The sequence below is a fragment of the Prionailurus viverrinus genome, chromosome B1 (assembly GCF_022837055.1).
Source record: "Prionailurus viverrinus isolate Anna chromosome B1, UM_Priviv_1.0, whole genome shotgun sequence".
Lineage (NCBI taxonomy): Eukaryota > Metazoa > Chordata > Mammalia > Carnivora > Felidae > Prionailurus > Prionailurus viverrinus.
In genome coordinates this window covers 111,708,622-111,728,805 of record NC_062564.1, presented here as the reverse complement: position 1 = coordinate 111,728,805, position 20,184 = coordinate 111,708,622, and the positions used below count along the sequence as shown (strand labels likewise).

Below are 20,184 nucleotides of genomic sequence, written 5' to 3'. Positions count from 1 at the left end.
GATCACCTAAGGAGAAGCGATCTAAGCCTGCCCCTCCTGCCCCCGAGCACCTTGCCTACCCACCCCAGCTAATACGCCAGATCCCCAGCATCACAAGCCTGGCAGGGTGCAAGTAGCCCAGACGAGCCACACCACCCCACAGTGAATCCCGCCCCTAGGAGAGGGGAAGACAAGGCACACACCAGCCTGACTGTGGCCCCAGCGGTGGGCTGGGGGCAGACATCAGGTCTGACTGCGGCCCCGCCCACCAACTCCAGTTATACACCACAGCACAGGGGAAGTGCCCTGCAGGTCCTCACCACGCCAGGGACTATCCAAAATGACCAAGCGGAAGAATTCCCCTCAGAAGAATCTCCAGGAAATAACAACAGCTAATGAGCTGATCAAAAAGGATTTAAATAATATAACAGAAAGTGAATTTAGAATAATAGTCATAAAATTAATCGCTGGGCTTGAAAACAGTATACAGGACAGCAGAGAATCTCTTGCTACAGAGATCAAGGGACTAAGGAACAGTCACGAGGAGCTGAAAAATGCTTTAAACGAAATGCATAACAAAATGGAAACCACCACAGCTCGGCTTGAAGAGGCAGAGGAGAGAATAGGTGAACTAGAAGATAAAGTTATGGAAAAAGAGGAAGCTGAGAAAAAGAGAGATAAAAAAATCCAGGAGTATGAGGGGAAAATTAGAGAACTAAGTGATGCACTAAAGAGAAATAATATACGCATAATTGGTATCCCAGAGGAGGAAGAGAGAGGGAAAGGTGCTGAAGGGGTACTTGAAGAAATAATAGCTGAGAACTTCCCTGAACTGGGGAAGGAAAAAGGCATTGAAATCCAAGAGGCACAGAGAACTCCCTTCAGACGTAACTTGAATCGATCTTCTGCACGACATATCATAGTGAAACTGGCAAAATACAAGGATAAAGAGAAAATTCTGAAAGCAGCAAGGGGTAAACGGGCCCTCACATATAAAGGGAGACCTATAAGACTCGTGACTGATCTCTCTTTTGAAACTTGGCAGGCCAGAAAGAATTGGCACGAGATTTTCAGGGTGCTAGACAGAAAAAATATGCAGCCAAGAATCCTTTATCCAGCAAGTCTGTCATTTAGAATAGAAGGAGAGATAAAGGTCTTCCCAAACAAACAAAAACTGAAGGAATTTGTCACCACTAAACCAGCCCTACAAGAGATCCTAAGGGGGACCCTGTGAGACAAAGTCCCAGAGACATCACTACAAGCATAAAACATACAGACATCACAATGACTCTAAACCCGTATCTTTCTATAATAACACTGAATGTAAATGGATTAAATGCGCCAACCAAAAGACATAGGGTATCAGAATGGATAAAAAAACAAGACCCATCTATTTGCTGTCTACAAGAGACTCATTTTAGACCTGAGGACACCTTTAGATTGAGAGTGAGGGGATGGAGAACTATTTATCATGCTACTGGAAGCCAAAAGAAAGCTGGAGTAGCCATACTTATATCAGACAAACTAGACTTTAAATTAAAGGCTGTAACAAGAGATGAAGAAGGACATTATATAATAGTTACAGGGTATATCCATCAGGAAGAGCTAACAATTATAAATGTCTATGCGCCGAACACCAGAGCCCCCAAATATATAAAACAATTACTCATAAACATAAGCAACCTTATTGATAAGAATGTGGTAATTGCAGGGGACTTTAACACCCCACTTACAGAAATGGATAGATCATCTAGACACATGGTCAATAAAGAAACAAGGGCCCTGAATGACACATTGGATCAGATGGACTTGACAGATATATTTAGAACTCTGCATCCCAAAGCAACAGAATATACTTTCTTCTCGAGTGCACATGGAACATTCTCCAAGATAGATCATATACTGGGTCACAAAACAGCCCTTCATAAGTTTACAAGAATTGAAATTATACCATGCTTACTTTCAGACCACAATGCTATGAAGCTTGAAATCAACCACAGAAAAAAGTCTGGAAAACCTCCAAAAGCATGGAGGTTAAAGAACACCCTACTAACGAATGAGTGGGTCAACCAGGCAATTAGAGAAGAAATTAAAAAATATATGGAAACAAACGAAAATGAAAATACAACAATCCAAACGCTTTGGGACGCAGCGAAGGCAGTCCTGAGAGGAAAATACATTGCCATCCAGTCCTATCTCAAGAAACAAGAAAAATCCCAAATACAAACTCTAACAGCACACCTAAAGGAACTAGAGGCAGAACAGCAAAGGCAGCATAAACCTAGCAGAAGAAGAGAAATAATAAAGATCAGAGCAGAAATAAACAATATAGAAACTAAAAAAACTGTAGAGCAGATCAACGAAACCAAGAGTTGGTTTTTTGAAAAAATAAACAAAATTGACAAACCTCTAGCCAGGCTTCTCAAAAAGAAAAGGGAGATGACCCAAATAGATAAAATCATGAATGAAAATGGAATTATTACAACCAATCCCTCAGAGATACAAGCAATTATCAGGGAATACTATGAAAAATTATATGCCAACAAACTGGACAACCTGGAAGAAATGGACAAATTCCTGAACACCCACACACTTCCAAAACTCAATCAGGAGGAAATAGAAAGCTTGAACAGACCCATAACCAGCGAAGAAATTGAATCGGTTATCAAAAATCTCCCAACAAATAAGAGTCCAGGACCAGATGGCTTCCCAGGGGAGTTCTACCAGACGTTTAAAGCAGAGATAATACCTATCCTTCTCAAGCTATTCCAAGAAATATAAAGGGAAGAAAAACTTCCAGACTCATTCTATGAAGCCAGTATTACTTTGATTCCTAAACCAGACAGAGACCCAGTAAAAAAAGAGAACTACAGGCCAATATCCCTGATGAATATGGATGCAAAAATTCTCAATAAGATACTAGCAAATCGAATTCAACGGCATATAAAAAGAATTATTCACCATGATCAAGTGGGTTTCATTCCTGGGATGCAGGGCTGGTTCAACATTCGCAAATCAATCAACGTGATACATCACATTAACAAAAAAAGAGAGAAGAACCATATGATCCTGTCAATCGATGCAGAAAAGGCCTTCGACAAAATCCAGCACCCTTTCTTAATAAAAACCCTTGAGAAAGTCGGGATAGAAGGAACATACTTAAAGATCATAAAAGCCATTTATGAAAAGCCCACAGCTAACATCATCCTCAACGGGGAAAAACTGAGAGCTTTTTCCCTGAGATCAGGAACACGACAAGGATGCCCACTCTCACCGCTGCTGTTTAACATAGTGCTGGAAATTCTAGCATCAGCAATCAGACAACAAAAGGAAATCAAAGGCATCAAAATTGGCAAAGATGAAGTCAAGCTTTCGCTTTTTGCAGATGACATGATATTATACATGGAAAATCCGATAGACTCCACCAAAAGTCTGCTAGAACTGATACAGGAATTCAGCAAAGTTGCAGGATACAAAATCAATGTGCAGAAATCAATTGCATTCTTATACACTAACAATGAAGCAACAGAAAGACAAATAAAGAAACTGATCCCATTCACAATTGCACCAAGAAGCATAAAATACCTAGGAATAAATCTAACCAAAGATGTAAAGGATCTGTATGCTGAAAATTATAGAAAGCTTATGAAGGAAATTGAAGAAGATTTAAAGAAATGGAAAGACATTCCCTGCTCATGGATTGGAAAAATAAATATTGTCAAAATGTCAATACTACCCAAAGCTATCTACACATTCAATGCAATCCCAATCAAAATTGCACCAGCATTCTTCTCGAAACTAGAACAAGTAATCCTAAAATTCATATGGAACCACAAAAGGCCCCGAATAGCCAAAGGAATTTTGAAGAAGAAGACCAAAGCAGGAGGCATCACAATCCCAGACTTTAGCCTCTACTACAAAGCTGTCATCATCAAGACAGCATGGTATTGGCACCAGAACAGACACATAGACCAATGGAATAGAATAGAAACCCCAGAACTAGACCCACAAACGTATGGCCAACTCATCTTTGACAAAGCAGGAAAGAACATCCAATGGAAAAAAGACAGCCTCTTTAACAAATGGTGCTGGGAGAATTGGACAGCAACATGCAGAAGGTTGAAACTAGACCACTTTCTCACACCATTCACAAAAATAAACTCAAAATGGATAAAGGACCTAAATGTGAGACAAGAAACCATCAAAACCTTAGAGGAGAAAGCAGGAAAAGACCTCTCTGACCTCAGCTGTAGCAATCTCTTACTCGACACATCCCCAAAGGCAAGGGAATTAAAAGCAAAAGTGAATTACTGGGACCTTATGAAGATAAAAAGCTTCTGCACAGCCAAGGAAACAACCAACAAAACTAAAAGGCAACCAACGGAATGGGAAAAGATATTCGCAAATGACATATCGGACAAAGGGCTAGTATCCAAAATCTATAAAGAGCTCACCAAACTCCACACCCAAAAAACAAATAACCCAGTGAAGAAATGGGCAGAAAACATGAATAGACACTTCTCTAAAGAAGACATCCGGATGGCCAACAGGCACATGAAAAGATGTTCAGCGTCGCTCCTTATCAGGGAAATACAAATCAAAACCACACTCAGGTATCACCTCACGCCAGTCAGAGTGGCCAAAATGAACAAATCAGGAGACTATAGATGCTGGAGAGGATGTGGAGAAACGGGAACCCTCTTGCACTGTTGGTGGGAATGCAAATTGGTGCAGCCACTCTGGAAAGCAGTGTGGAGGTTCCTCAGAAAATTAAAAATAGACCTACCCTATGACCCAGCAATAGCACTGCTAGGAATTTATCCAAGGGATACAGGAGTACTGATGCATAGGGCCACTTGTACCCCAATGTTCATAGCAGCACTCTCAACAATAGCCAAATTATGGAAAGAGCCTAAATGTCCATCAACTGATGAATGGATAAAGAAATTGTGGTTTATATACACAATGGAATATTACGTGGCAATGAGAAAAAATGAAATATGGCCTTTTGTAGCAACGTGGATGGAACTGGAGAGTGTGATGCTAAGTGAAATAAGCCATACAGAGAAAGACAGATACCATATGGTTTCACTCTTATGTGGAACCTGAGAAACTTACCAGGAACCCATGGGGGAGGGGAAGGAAAAAAAAAAAAAAAGAGGTTAGAGTGGGAGACAGCCAAAGCATAAGAGACTGTTAAAAACCGAGAACTGAGGGTTGATGGAGGGTGGGAGGGAGGGGAGGGTGGGTGATGGGTATTGAGGAGGGCACCTTTTGGGATGAGCACTGGGTGTTGTATGGAAACCAATTTGTCAATAAATTTCATAAAAAAAAAAATAAAATAAAATAAAATAAAATAAAAAAAAAATAAATAAAAATTATTTTCCTCTTGCTTGGTATGCCTCTTGAGATGTGTAAATTTACCTGCCTAGGTATGATTTCCTTGGGTTTACATTATTGAGACTGATCCTTCTTGACAGCTAGGGAAGGCCAACCAAAAGTAGCAAGGAGAAATCAGCATTTTAGTTTTTATACTGTGTTCTCTGAATGCAGTAAATAACCATTTATCCACTTGTTCTTATGGTAGTTGTTAAAAACAACACTTAGAAAGTTATATCTAAAAATTTCTACTTGGATAACCACCATTAATTGCTGTTTTTAACATTATTAATACATTTGTCATGTTGTTGCTAGTAACAGTAAATCCAAGTTTAATGAGGAAGTGGCTGAGTACTATAAAAAAGAATACAAGCTTTAGAAGTAACTATCAATACTTACTGTAAAAAAAAATGGATATTAAGTGCCATAATGAATGTAAAGTGCTTAACACAAAATTTAGCATATAGTACACATTCAATTAATAGTGTCTATTATTTTTATCATGGTCATCATCATTATCATCATCATCTATGTTCAAAATTCTTGATTCCAACTGAAAAAATTTCAACTTCTACTGGATTTTGCAAAACAGGAATTTATTGGCTCATGTAATTAAAAAGACCAAAGGTAGATGCACTAGCTGTATTCAAGTATTGAAACTATATTGACAATATCATTTCCTGGCTTTATATTGGCTTCATTTATAGCAAGTTTTCCCCTCATGAGAATAAGATGCCCTATATCTTATCAGCTAACCAATAGCGGTGAAAGAAAAAGTGTCTCTTTTTTAATAGTTGCAGCAATGGGGTGCCTGGGTGGCTCAGTTGCTTGATTATCCTACTTCAGCTCAGGTCATGATCTCACAGCTCGTGAGTTCGAGCCCCACGTCAGGCTCTGTGCTGACAGCTCAGAGCCTGGAGCCTGCTTCGGATTCTGTGTCTCCCGCTCTCTCTCTCTCTCCCCTCCTCTGCTCATGCACTCTGTGTGTGTGTGTGTCAAAAATAAATAAACATTAAAAAAATAGTTGCAGCAAAAGTCTTAGAGTTGTTCCATTGGCCTATCATTGATTACATGTTTATCATATGTCCAAGGAAATGGAATATTCTGATTGGCCTGCCTAGACCTGGGGAATGGGGACATCTTCAACCAAACACAGGGACTAAGAGTAGATTGGGGATGGTTTTTCCATAGTTAAGTCAAGGTACTGCTACCAGAAAAAAGATGTAATAAATACCAAACAGGCAAAATAGCAGATTTCCAATCCTGCACATGTAATCCTGTGCAGTAATACAAATGTAATACTTCAAACAGGAAAAGAGTTGAAAGTGAATTTTAAATTGTCACCCACTCAGCAAAAGCCTGTTTATAGAATGTAGCCCGTGTGCTTCTTAAAGTGAATAAACCGAGGTCCTGCCATACTAATATGCACAGATTGTTCCATAGGTAAGGATGTCCATAGAAAACATCCCACTTCAACTTCTATATAATTAAATTGTCAAAACATTTGAAGAAAAATACAACTGAATTTAATTATCATGAGAAAGATGATCACTAAGCTGTTAATTATCTCCAGCAACATGGTACAATAGAAAGAGAAGTAAACATCATAAAATATAAATCTACCAAAAATATAATAATAATAATAAATTTACCGCATATTGAATGATTAGTGTGTGTATTCTAAAAGCTTTTTATCCATTTCTTCATTTTATTACCGATTCTATAAGGTAAGTATTATGTTCCTTTTATACATGGGGAAACTGAGGGTCAGTGATTAAATAATTTGCCTTGAATGTGTGCAGAGCAACATATGAGTCTGTTCTATTTGCTTCCAAAGCCTGTATTATTGTTAGTAGCCTGATGACTTAACCTCATATTCCTTCTTTCTAAAGTAGGGGATTTCGATTTATTTATCTTTAAGGATACTTACCTCTTAAAACTCCCATGATTTGGGGCACCTAGGTGGCTCAGTTGGTTGAGTGACCGACTGTTGCTTTCAGCTCAGGTCATGAACTTACAGTTCGTGGGTTCGAGCCCTGTGTGGGGCTCTGCACTGCCAGGGCAGGGCCTGCTTGGAATTATTTCTCCCTCTCTCTCTGCCCCTCCCCAGCTCATGCTTCCTCTCTCCCTCTCAAAATAAATAAATTAACTTAAAAATATCCTATGATTATGTAAAGGTTCACCTTTAATTTCCCATCATTAATTTTGTGTATCTTTTAAGAAGGTCTTGAAACAATTTTATCACCTCATTATTTTTTTTAAGTTTATTTTTGAGAGAGCACGCGCGCACTCAAAAAAGCAGGGAGGGATAGAGAGAAGGAGAGACAGAATCCCAAGCAGGCTGCGCACCGTCAGCGCAGAGCCTGTTGTGGGGCTCAAAGCCACGAACCGTGAGATCATGACCTGAGCCAAGATCAAGAGTTGGACACTTAACCAGGTGCGCCACTGAGGCGCCCCAACCTTTTTATTTTAATGTAAATCTTAAATCATAAAAAATAATGACTATTTTGGTAAAAAAAAAAACACTTCAGTGTGCATGCATATCATAGTACTATTGTACAATCATGAAGGAAACTGTGCTTTTGCCAAATCTTTCATCAGGACCTCACATACAAAGAAAAAAATTTGCCAAATACACAAAGTGACTAATGTTAGAAGAGAGGGAAAAGCACCACCTGAATTTCTGCACTGGTGTACCATTTTATGTATGGAGTGTTTTGTTTGGTTGATTTTTGGGTTTTGTTGTTGCTGTTGTTGCCTTATTGCAATTCTGCCAAGTATATCTCTGCATTCTTGCTTGGACTCTTTTTCCACATTTGTTTTTTTGCTTGTTTTCTTTAGCCAAGACAGCAGAAGAGATGATTTATTGTACATGTGTTACATTCAGCCACAAATGAAAACAGAATTAGTCCCGAAAGTCACAGACAGGTCCAGGGCAAAGAACAAAAACGGACTGTTTTGATATGAGCGAGGCAAGTCTCTCTAAGGTGGTCATTACAATCAATGGCATGCATGGTCTAGATCCATTGAATCAAGCTCTAGAAAGTAGGCATGTAGTCCAACAATTGGTTCCAAGGTCTCTGGCCTCTAGCTTTCTTTATTTCTGCTCCTGTGACTCCGTGGGACCACAGGATAGTGGTTTACTTGGACCTCTGCCTCATCTTTCTCCTTTTACGCTTCAGCCTGTGCATTCGCTTCTTCCTCCACTTGGCTCTGACAGCATGGAGGTTTCCGAGAAGATCGTGCTAAGGCCGAGAGATTTGTTTCCACCTTTGAGTCTGAATTCTAATCAATACTGAAAAAGCCATGAAAAATCCACTTAGCTGTTGCAAATAGCTTTGTCTTGTTTAAATTTTTATGTAAGATAAAAATAAAAATTTGAGTAATTTTTTTGCTTGGTAAACTCACTGTAAACTGTGAGAAAAGATGTAAAGCAAAAAGAGATGCTGGTGTTCCTTCCAGTTTGTTAAATGTGCTCACTCATTCTGTGAAAAATGAAAACGTGTTACATGGTTTTTCTTTTTTCAGACTTCAAATATCTAAAATTTCTCTGCCAAATAAGCAGCATTAGACAGATGCTAGCTATCAATAATATAATAATAACTAGAAGGAGTGTAGTATAGGGATTCATGGTGAGGGAGTATAGTATAGTTAATAATTAATTACTCTTAATGGAGTTAAGAGTGTCTGGATTCATATCACAGCTCCCTCATTCACTAAGAATAAGTCAATGACCAGACATTTAATACCTGTGAAATTTAGTTTCCTTATCTACAAATGAGGGAAAATAATAACGCCTCCACAGTTTGTAGAAAGATCAAACAAGATAATGCTTGTAAAGCACAGTGCCTGGCACATAGTAGGCACTTAGTGTGAGTTTTCTATACCATTAATAATACTGCCACTACTACTATTACTCTGAAAATTATAAGCATGTGAGAGGGAGTCAAGGACTCAAGAACTCATCTGTTTATATTACTGTCTACTATTAAAATACAATGGTTTGGCTAGCAGCTACTATATCTTGTAATCTAGTCTAGAATTTATTTATAAATATTTGAACAAATTCACAACTGTACTCATGGAGGAATAAAATATTTGATGTTACATGTAAGTTTTGTTTATTTTGTGTGGGTATTTCCTAATATTTTGTTATTATAAAATATTTCTGTGGTTAATTCAACAAATATTTATTATTAATAGGCCAGTCACAATACAATATACTAAATACTAATGTAAAAATTTATAAGACACAGCCTTTCCCTTCCTATCAAAGCTAGTGACAGGAAATAGATATACAAAGAAATAATTTTATAATAAAATATTGTGGTAGGCAGAATAATGCCTCCCCAAAGATGTCCATATCTTAATCCTTAGAATTTGTGAATATGATAACTCACATGGCAAAAGAGATTTTGCAGGTGTGATTAAATTTAAGGACCTTGAGATGGGGAGATTATTCTGGATTGTCCCATTGGGCTCGACCTGATCACATGGGTCCTTAAAAGTAGAGAACCTTTCCCTACTGAGATCAGAGAGAAAAGTTAACTACAGAAGAATGGTCAGAAAAACTGCAACATTGCTGGTTTTGAAGATGCAGGAAGGGGGTCGAAGCCAAGGAATATGGATAGCCTTTAGGAGCTGGTAAAGGTAGGCAACTAGATTCTCTCCTAGAACCTATAGAAAGAAATGCAGTCCTGCTGAGATTAAACTACAGAACTATAAGTTGATAAATTTTTGTTGTGTTAAGCCACTAAGTTTATAGCAATTTCTTTTATATATATATATTTCTTTATATATACTTATTTATTGATTATTTATTTATTTATTTCATATATATATTTCTTTTATATTTATTTTTTTATTTTTTGTTTATTTTCTGTGAGACAGAGCACAAGCAGGGGAGGGGCAGATAGAGAAGGAGGCACAGAATCTGAAGCAGGGCAGGCTCCAAGCTCCAAGCAAGTGTTCAGCACAGAGCCCGATGTGGGGCTAGAATCCACGAACCATGAGATCATGACCTGAGCTGTCACTTAGCCGACTGAGCCAGCCAGGTGCCCCTACAGTAATTTCTTATAGCAGCAATAGAAAACTAATACAAACACAATAAATTGTCTTTATTTAAGGATCATATGTGAACAAATAGAAAATAGAATCATTTTCCAAATATGTGTCAGGAGAGCTAAGGAGATATTTCCAAGAATACCTACAAAAGTCATGTTCCAAAGTGGATCACATGCGCTTTCCAAAGCCAGCTTATGGTAGAGGGAAGTTTATTACTCTTAGACTTATTATTGCTGGAGCTGTAGGTGGGGTATGCCTCACCTGAGGAATACGGGCTGGAATAAGGTTCCAGGCTGAAATAAGAAGAAAGAGGATGCTTAATAATATTCAAAACAGAAATACTAACCCCATTAAAATCTATACATTGCTTTGAAATTAATATAATAAAAATAATTTGGAAAATAAAGATCATCTTTTATTTGTCAAGAAGTGAGAAAGGTAGAAAATCTATCAAGATATTGCTCTAATGCTTGCCAGACACATGATCAATTTTCTCCATTTATTCAACAAATATGTATTGAGCTCCTTCTATGTGCTGCTATTCCCAAGACAGCCCCTGCTGTATACTAATATTAGAGGATATCTATCAATGGCCAGCAAAAAACAGATATTGTCCCTATCCTCATGCACAGTGATAGAGACATTCATCAAATAATCACACACACACATTTACACTGATTCAGAATACATTGAAGGAACATTATATAGTGCTATGAGACTGAGTTGAAGCTTAAGCTGAGACTGAATGAAGAGCAGGCATTAACTGAGCAAAGAAGGGAGGGAAGAGTGTGGTAGGCAGAGAAAACAGCAAGTACAAATACGTGGCAGGCAAAAGCACAGCCTGTTTAGGGGCGCCTAGGTAGCTCAGTTGATGAAGCGTCTGACTTCGGCTCAGGTCATGATCTCATAGTTCATGGGTTCAAGCCCCACATCGGGCTCTGTACTGACAGCTCAGAGCCTGGAGCCTGCTTCAGATTCTGTGTCTCCCTCTCTCTCTGCCCCTCCCTTGCTCACACTCTATCTCTCTCTCAAAAAATAAATAAACATTAAAAAAAAAAAAAAAAGCATAGCCTGTTCAAGAAGTTAAAGACCCATGTGGCTGAAACAGAGAAAGACAAAAGGAGGCTGATGACAGGACGAGGCCAGAGACCCAGAGAGAAGCCAGACTAAGCAGGGCCTCATAGATCATGTTAAAAAGTTTGGTCTTTATCCTGGGGGGGGGGGGTTGGTGATTGCGTTTGCGATTTAAAAGGATCACTTTGGCTGTGGTGTGGTAAATAGCTTATAGGGGAGCTAAAGAATATGTGCAAAAGCAGTTAGGAAACTTGGAATAGTCAAGGCAAGAGATCTTAGTAGATTATTTTGGGATTACAGCAGCAGATGGAATAGCAATATATACAATAAGGAAGTATTTAGAAGGTGAAATAAAAAGGGTATATGTTGATGAGCTTGCTGTAGGGGGGAGGACAAGGGAGGAGTCATGAATGCCTCAGGTTTCTCACAAATCATCCAGACAGTGTAAGTTCTATTGTAAATAAGAATTTGTAAAAATTACTGAATTGAATTTACTTTTGATATCTGTATGAAACAGACCAGAAAAAGCAAAATTCTGTTCCTTGTTGTGGTAGTTTTGTAACCTTACATGTATTTCATTTTATCTACCATATCCACTACTCAAATCATAATATATTTCTTTCTTCATACAATTTTCCTAATTTTAATGTATCGTAGTAATTCTATGTAACTAACCCAACTTACCAGTTTTGTAAGCTTAAAAAAAATCATTAAATCTGCTAATTGATGGAAAGAAGGGAGAGATCAAACTAATCAATTATAACCATGCAGGTCTTTATCTCAACTACTGAATCTACAGTGGAGTACTGATGGCAACTACTACTTGACCTCAGGAACCAACTGTTAAATTCTCAGGAACGTTGTAAGCTAGCTGTTAAGGAGCTTGAAAGTGAGCGCAGCAGGAGCACTAGCTACAGAAACTGGAAAACACTACAAAACTGGCAAACAGTTCAAATTAGAAATCCACCTACCCCAACTCCCACCCCCCACAAAGCCTTATGAAACACTTACCAGCACACCAATGTTTGTACCTCTTAGAATTGTGGTATTTGAGATGGGTATTCTGGATATAGAAAATACTGTGATGAGATTGACTATAATCTCACGGATTTAAAAATGCTGCAGGAGGGGGGCGCCTGGGTGGCTTAGTGGTTGAGCATCCGACGTTGGCTCAGGTCATTGAGCCTGGAGCCTGCTTCAGATTCTGTGTCTCCCTCTCTCTCTGCCCCTCCCCGACTCACACTCTATCTCTCTCTCAAAAAATAAATAAACATTAAAAAAAAAAAAAAAGCATAGCCTGTTTGAACTCACAGCTGGTGAGTTCAAGCCCCGCGTCGGGCTCTGTGCTGACAGCTCAGCCTGGAACCTGCTTCGGATTCTGCATCTCCCTCTCTCTCTGCCCCGACCCACTCACATTCTGTCTTTGTCTTTCTGTCTCTCTCTCTCTCTCAAAAATAAATAAGCATTTAAAAAATAAAAATAAAAATGCTGGGTGTCTAGGTAGCTAAGTCAGTTAAGCCTCTGACTCTTGATTTCAGCTCAGGATCTTGCAGTCGGTCGGTTGGTCATAAGATCGGGCCTGGATCGGGCTCCACTGGGTGTCGGCCCGCTTAAGATTCTCTCTTTGCCTCTCCCTCTGTCTTTCCCGTGAAACTGCATGCATACTCTCTCAAAAAAACAAATAAATAAAATATGCTGCCTATTTTCCACATTCTTAAATGTTTTTCCTTTAGGATTGTTTGAAACCCATCTAATTCATTGCTGAATATCTTGGATGTTTCCACAGAACTTCATTTGTGAAGATATGCCACTTTAAGCATTCGTCTAATTTTTATTTTTTTCTCTCCTTTAGATTGCCCAGATTAAGAAGTGCTGCAGTAAAGTGGCAAAATTTTACTAATTATTGAATCTGGCTCTAGGTGTATAGGAGATCAGAGTACCATTTTTCTCTAATTTTGTGTGTGCTTGAAGTTTTTCATATTAAAATCAGAAGCAGGCTGCAGCAGCCACATCTCAGTCCTTACTGGATCTTTCACTTCCTGTCTCAATCCCAACAGGTATTCTCAGGATCTGAGCTGATGTGATCCATTGCTGCCTCCCCATCTGGCCTCTAGGAGTTAACTAATTCCTTATTTTGATTTAAGTCTTGCAACACCTACTTCTTCCCCGAAAAACCCACAAGCAGTCTGTAGAAAAATTTAAAGTAAATCTTCAGAAAGAACCATACCAGATTAGGGTAATTTCTTTGTACTACAACCACAAAAATACTGAAAAAAAAAAAAAGTCTTAAAAATCTTCAGTAACCACAGAAAACCCCAAAGTACAATGAGTGCACAGATTAAAAGAAATTGGAAAAAGTAAAAAAGAAAACAAAAAACTTTAATAGAAAGTGAAAAAGAGGCCAGAAATGCTATCAACAATGCAAGACACTAGAGGAGTAGAGAGAAGTGGGGGACCAGAAAAATTATAAACTAAATCAAGTAGTCTTCAAGTTCTGTCCTAAAGAAAAGAAGGGCTTGATCTCAGGCAAGAGTGAGACTTTTTTTTTTCTTTTATAATATAGTATATTATTTATGGAACACAAAACAATATGAGAAGCTGAGAAACATAAAATTCACCTAGTCACAGCACATCAGTGACATTTTCTTGGGAGTTGGCTTCCAGGTGGACTTTCGGACTTCTTGTACAAATGTATTCCAATTTGAAAACTTTGTCTCTTCTGATGGGATTAATAAGAGGCACTTAGGATGTTCGTAGAATTTGGACAAGAGAGTATGCAAGGCCCTACACTGAGGTCTCCTTAGCTAGGGCTAAGAATGAAAGATCACAGCAGTAATGGCTGAGGATTGCTCAATGGTAGCAATAAGACTTGCTCAAGTCGGGGCGCCTGGGTGGCGCAGTCGGTTAAGCGTCCGACTTCAGCCAGGTCACTATCTCGCGGTCCGGGAGTTCGAGCCCCGCGTCGGGCTCTGGGCTGATGGCTCAGAGCCTGGAGCCTGTTTCCGATTCTGTGTCTCTCTCTCTGCCCCTCCCCCGTTCATGCTCTGTCTCTCTCTGTCCCAAAAATAAATAAACGTTGAAAAAAAAATTAAAAAAAAAAGACTTGCTCAAGTCAGCTGAGTCTAGGTTCCTTAAAGTCTTAGTGTCAAGGGAATGGATTAAACAGCTTACTTACACAAGACAGAGCAATCTGAGGCCCTGCCTCAAAACAGGAGATTGGTAGAAAGGTTATTTTGAAATCATGGTAAATGATAAAGGCAGTACAAACATGATTCCTCATTTAGGGACCTGTCTTTTATGATCCCAGGAAACTAGAAAATGAAGGGAAATGAATCAGCTCCTCCTTAATCTTATAAATCAGTGTTCTGGTAGTTGAGGGTCCAATGTTAATTCTACAGAAATCAATAAATTAGTGCTTTCCATATTCTTGAGAGTGGGCACACTCATAGTTGTTTTATATGTCAGTGAAAAGGAAGACTCCCAAATATTTATTGAGTGATTATCAGAAGAATGCCCAGTACTTTGGGAGAATGATTATTATTGGGAGTCACTATTCTTAAGGACCTTCATTATTCTTAAGGACCTTCCCATGGGGGAGCCTGGGTGTCTCAGTCAATTGAGCATCTGATTCTTGATTTTGGCTCAGGTCATGGATCCCAAGGTCATGGGATCAAGCCCCAGATCAGCATCGGTGCTGAGCATGGAACCTGCTAAAGATTCTTTCTCTTTCTCTGCCCCTCTCCCCCACTCACTTACACTCTATCTCTAAAAAAAAAATTTTTTTTTAAAAGGAACCTCATCTATTTCTCATTTTATGTTTTGTGGTTTTTTGTTTTTGTTTTAAAGGATATTGAAGAATCACAAAACCACACTGGCGAGCCTGTTGGAGATGACTACAAAAAGATGGGAACACTTTTTGGTGAACTGAACAAAAACCTCATCAACATGGGCTTCACAAGGATGTATTTTGGAGAACGAATTGTGGAACCAGTAATAGTTATTTTCTTTTGGGTTATGCTGTGGTTCCTTGGTCTACAGGCCCTTGGACTAGTTGCTGTTCTTTGCCTTGTCATTATTTATGTGCAACAGTAAAAAATGGCTAAATAAGCCATTGTTTGACATTTGGTAGCCAGATATGTAATTGGTGAAGTTCTATATTTCACTACATGAAAGCCGAAAAATTTGCCTTGTTTCAAATTATGTGCTGTTTTGTAATTAAATTTGTAAGTGGATGTTGCTTAAAATTAAACTCAACTCTTAATTATAACAGGGTTGAACATACATTTTGTAGCTTATTCAAAAGTCTTGTTTTACTACTGTGATCTGTGCCCACTTTTAAATACCCCTCCCTATTCCCATGCCAAGTCTTAACACCACCAAAAAGTGGGCAGGAAAAATAACTGGATATGGGATTCAAATCGGGCAATAGAGGTGTTACAAAGAATTCCAACAAAACATTTTAGAATAAACAGGATGAAACAAGGATATTTAAAATGTTTTAATGGTAGATTTTCCCCACCCATACCCACCAAATAACCCCATGTTATTTGGGAAATAATTTGGATATCTATGGTTCCTGCTCAGATCAAATCAATATAAATGGTAATTACATATACACTACCTTAAAATTGTGATAAAAATCAGTAAAGCTAGCACATTTTCTAAAGATTGAAAAGAATATATTTATTATGGCTGGTGAAACTTCCCAAGTCCAATGTAACTTTTTTATAATGTAACGCTTGGGTCTGGAATCACTTCAGTATATCATTTGAAGTTTTAGACACTTTTGGTGCTAATTACCTTTTGTGAATTTTTTAACTCTCATAAGACATGTCTATTGCTGGCTGTACCCCGTGGTAATGCTGTATTTTCTTGTATCTAACAAGTTGCATATTTTTTTCCTAGAGAGACATTTTCCATGTATTTTTTTCCAGAAATTTACATTTTGTAGTTCTTTTATAACAATTATTCTAAGATTTAAAAAATCTATTTCCTATTTTGGCATGGATTTTTCCCCCAAAATTGATTTATATTATGGCTGAAATTTTTTACTATGCCTTTAAGAAAACAAAAAAAAAAATCAGTTCATTTTCTTTGATATTTGTATTGGAAAGGTTCAGTATTACAGTACCAAACCAAATGCTTAAATTTGGAATTTAATAGCCAATTGTAATAATATTCCTCTAAGGCTAAAGCCAAGTCAGTAATCGGCCAGTCATGTTATTAGTGTGTCTTAATTCAGTGCTTTGGGATTTTGTATTGAAATAAGCATTTCTTTAAATACACTTTAAAAATAGAAAGTGGCTTAGTGATATTTTGGATTTTGTTAAAGAACCTAAAACCTGTACACTTTTGTCTCAAAGACGTTCTATATACATGAAGGAGGGGTACTAAAGATAATTATCTAAAAACTCAAATTAAGTAAGGGGAAAATGGGACAATGGGATATTTTTGTCTTTGGCAAGGCAGTAACTAAAGAGTATAAAGTGTTTAATATTCCACTTTGTAAAGTTTTTACCCAATCCTGTTTTAAAAATTTATTCTATAAGTTCTCAGCATCTTCCACGCTGAAGCAGAAAACTGATAAAAAAAAATGTTCAAGTTAGATTCTAAAATCAGATAATCCTGAACACAAATATCCATCAGAGGGCACTAAAAAAATATTGTGTATTTGTATAAATACGGACCTTTAAAGTTTGACAAAAAAGGAAGACTTTGTATTATATCATTGTGTTTTTATTGGGTTTGAAATATTTTTATAGTAACCTTTATGAATTTAGCCTAAGTGCAAGTGATTTGAAAAGGTGTCTTCATTTGTGTACAGTAGAATTGTGAGGTTAGTAAGAGACATCATGAGATTTTGTATATCTGAATTAAATATTAAAAAGAGCATTCTTTTCTAATGCTACCAAGAATTTTAATTTTCCTTTGGAATATAAAAAAAGATACAGTATGCATAATAATAGCTCTGGTTCCACCAGTGCTAATATTGAAAATATTTTAAAAGTAAGTTTAAATAGTAATTATTTAGTGTACTGCCAATACTATGTATCTATACACTGCTGTTAATAGAGTACATGTTAAATTACATAAACAAATGAGATATTTTGCTACTCTTCCTGCATTTTTGTATTGGTTAGAGCAGTATACCATCATATTGTTTGCTTTGTTAGGGAAAAAAACAGACTCTGCTTATTTGATGGAAATAATATATTTTCTTTTATGAAATATAATAGAATGTAGTTAATACTTATACCCTGAAATGAAAAGAAACTGGTCACTTCTTTGGTTCATGGTATAAGGAATTAGATGAAAAATGACTCTCAATCATTTCAATCTCAGATACAAGCCAATTTTAGAAACTGTTACTCCTTATGAATAAAGACACGGAAGTTACAATGCTAAGGTTATTAGATTATTCATGTGTGTGTAATTCATACCACAGTTCTCAATTCAAAGGGAAAGGTCGAGATCTACAAATAAACTGACTACACATGAATAGGTCAATTTTCCCTCAAGTAGAAACTCAGTATTTTGTAGAATTCAGTTCCCTCATATCTTAAGCTGTGATCCGCAAGGTAGTTTCCCGTTCCTGGCCACCAGCCAATCACACTTGGTCCAGTAGTGTGCTGGAGCCAGTTTGCACTGACTTGCAAGGGACAGTTGTGTACATCCCCCTAGTTTGCCTTCAGTAACATCAGTTGGTAGCTTGAAATTGTCTGTGAAGGGAGTATTCACATTTACACTATAAAAACTGGCAAACACAACAAATCAGGGCTCTTTTTTTTCCTGGCAAGCCAGTTATTAAACATATATCAGCATGCCACCTATTAGCCACTCTAGAGGTCACATCCCCGTTTTGACTTCTATGGATATAAAAGGAAGCATGTTGAGGCAAATCCCCATCAACCAATGTAAAACTGTATTTGGATCTTTTCCATGTGGGAATTATGAGTTATGGTTGTCTTCTGACCAACACATCTCTATGTGTTTTGATCAGAGAAAATCTCTCTGGGCTGTCGCTGAGCTGCACGTAACGTTAAAGGCTATCCAAATGATCAGGAAATAAACAGTTATAGAACTGATGGAAGGAAAATTACAGCATAAGGAAAGATTCATTGTGAAGTAGAAAGTTCAAAATAGTCAAAGCTAGATATTGAGCAGTCAAAGGCTATTTGGTTTGTAGATTATATTTAACAGTTATTTTACAAATGTTTACTGATTTTAGGTCATGTTAAATGTTTTTATTGTCAACCCATGTCTTCACAAGGTAAAAGAAGACAAACAATAGAAGACTTTCATACCTGTTAATATTTGTAGTACTAGACTTGGCCAAGGAGAATATAAGGAGAACACAGCCTGTTTTCTCATCACCTTACGCATTGCCTTGAACAATGTCACCACTCCCATGGCATCAGTTACCATTTCATACTAACAGCTCTCCATTCTGTATCTCCAGTTCAGAACACTGTACGAATATAAAATCCATACATTCAATTGCTTGCCCAACATTTGTACTTATTTATCCCTTAGTACCTCTGATTCACTGTATCCAAAAAAACAAAAAAAAATAAAAAGGAACTCAGGATCCTTTTCCCAAACCTTTTTATCTTTCTGTGTTTCCAATCTCAGCAAGTGATAGTTGTCTCAGAAACTGCCCACATATAACCAGTCACCAAGCCCTGTCTATTTTATTTCCTAAAACAATGTCTTTAATCTTTACGCTTCTCTTGATTCCCAGTATCACTCACTTGGTTCATACCACCTTCATCTCCCTAGATGGCTATCTCAGAATCCTAGGTGGTCTCCCCTGCCTTCGTTTTCCACTCCACAGTCAGAATAATCTTTCTAAACCATAACTCTGATATCTTTGGCCTAAATCTTTTCAATGGCTTCCTGTCACCATTATGACAAAGTGCTTAATCTGTTTTATAAGGCTCCTCAAGAACTGGTTCTTGTATACTTCATCTCTCCATACTACTACCATCCCTTTCTAAGACTTAGCTTTAGGAATTAGTTTTTCTGTTCCTTGTGAGAGAAGTGCTTACTCACTTCCAGAACTCTGTACATGCTTTAGCTTCTTTATTTAATCCCTCCCCACCAAACTGACCAACACATCCACAGCTTTAAGACCTTTAGACACAATGTCCCCCAGGAAAATTTCTCTGACTCTTAAATCCAGTTTTGATATTTCATGTGCTTTCTGAGAACCCTGTGCTTCCCTTATCAGCACTTGTCATGCTATATTATAACTATAATATAGCTATTATAATAGCTTATTTGTCAGCTTCTTCCTTTAGACAACAGACTTCACAAGGGTAGAGAACATGTCTAACTGGTTCATAAATTGCATTGTCAAACACAATGCCTGGCACATAATACATACTCAAAATATTTAGCAGATTAATAAACCACCTTCATTTATTCATGTACTCCCTATAGTGCATTAACAAAGATTTAGCACTGGTTGTACTTTAGAGTTCTTTAACTCCAAAAGTATGCTTATTGTGCATAAAGAAAGTGAATTGATGTATATGTTATCATTTATAAAGTTTGTTCACTTTTAATGGAAGAATATAGCTGTTATTTGCATATACAGTATTACTACTATTCACTTGCATATTTTTAGGAAACTGTGTGAATTTTCAGTGTTGTACTTGGTAAAATCACTATTTCTCCAGAAAGGAT

The 20,184-nt window shown here is 37.6% G+C and overlaps 1 protein-coding gene across 2 annotated transcripts in view; it reads left to right on the top strand.

The window, feature by feature from the left end:
* FAM241A (family with sequence similarity 241 member A) overlaps positions 1-17,604 on the top strand; it is a 47,357-nt gene extending 29,753 nt beyond the window's left edge. For both annotated transcript variants that reach the window (XM_047856657.1, XM_047856656.1), the window contains one exon: positions 15,343-17,604. In XM_047856657.1, coding sequence (XP_047712613.1) covers positions 15,343-15,588 — 246 coding nt within the window. In that variant the 3' untranslated portion in view covers positions 15,589-17,604. The remainder of the gene's footprint in view (positions 1-15,342) is intronic.
* The last annotated feature ends 2,580 nt before the right edge of the window (positions 17,605-20,184 follow it).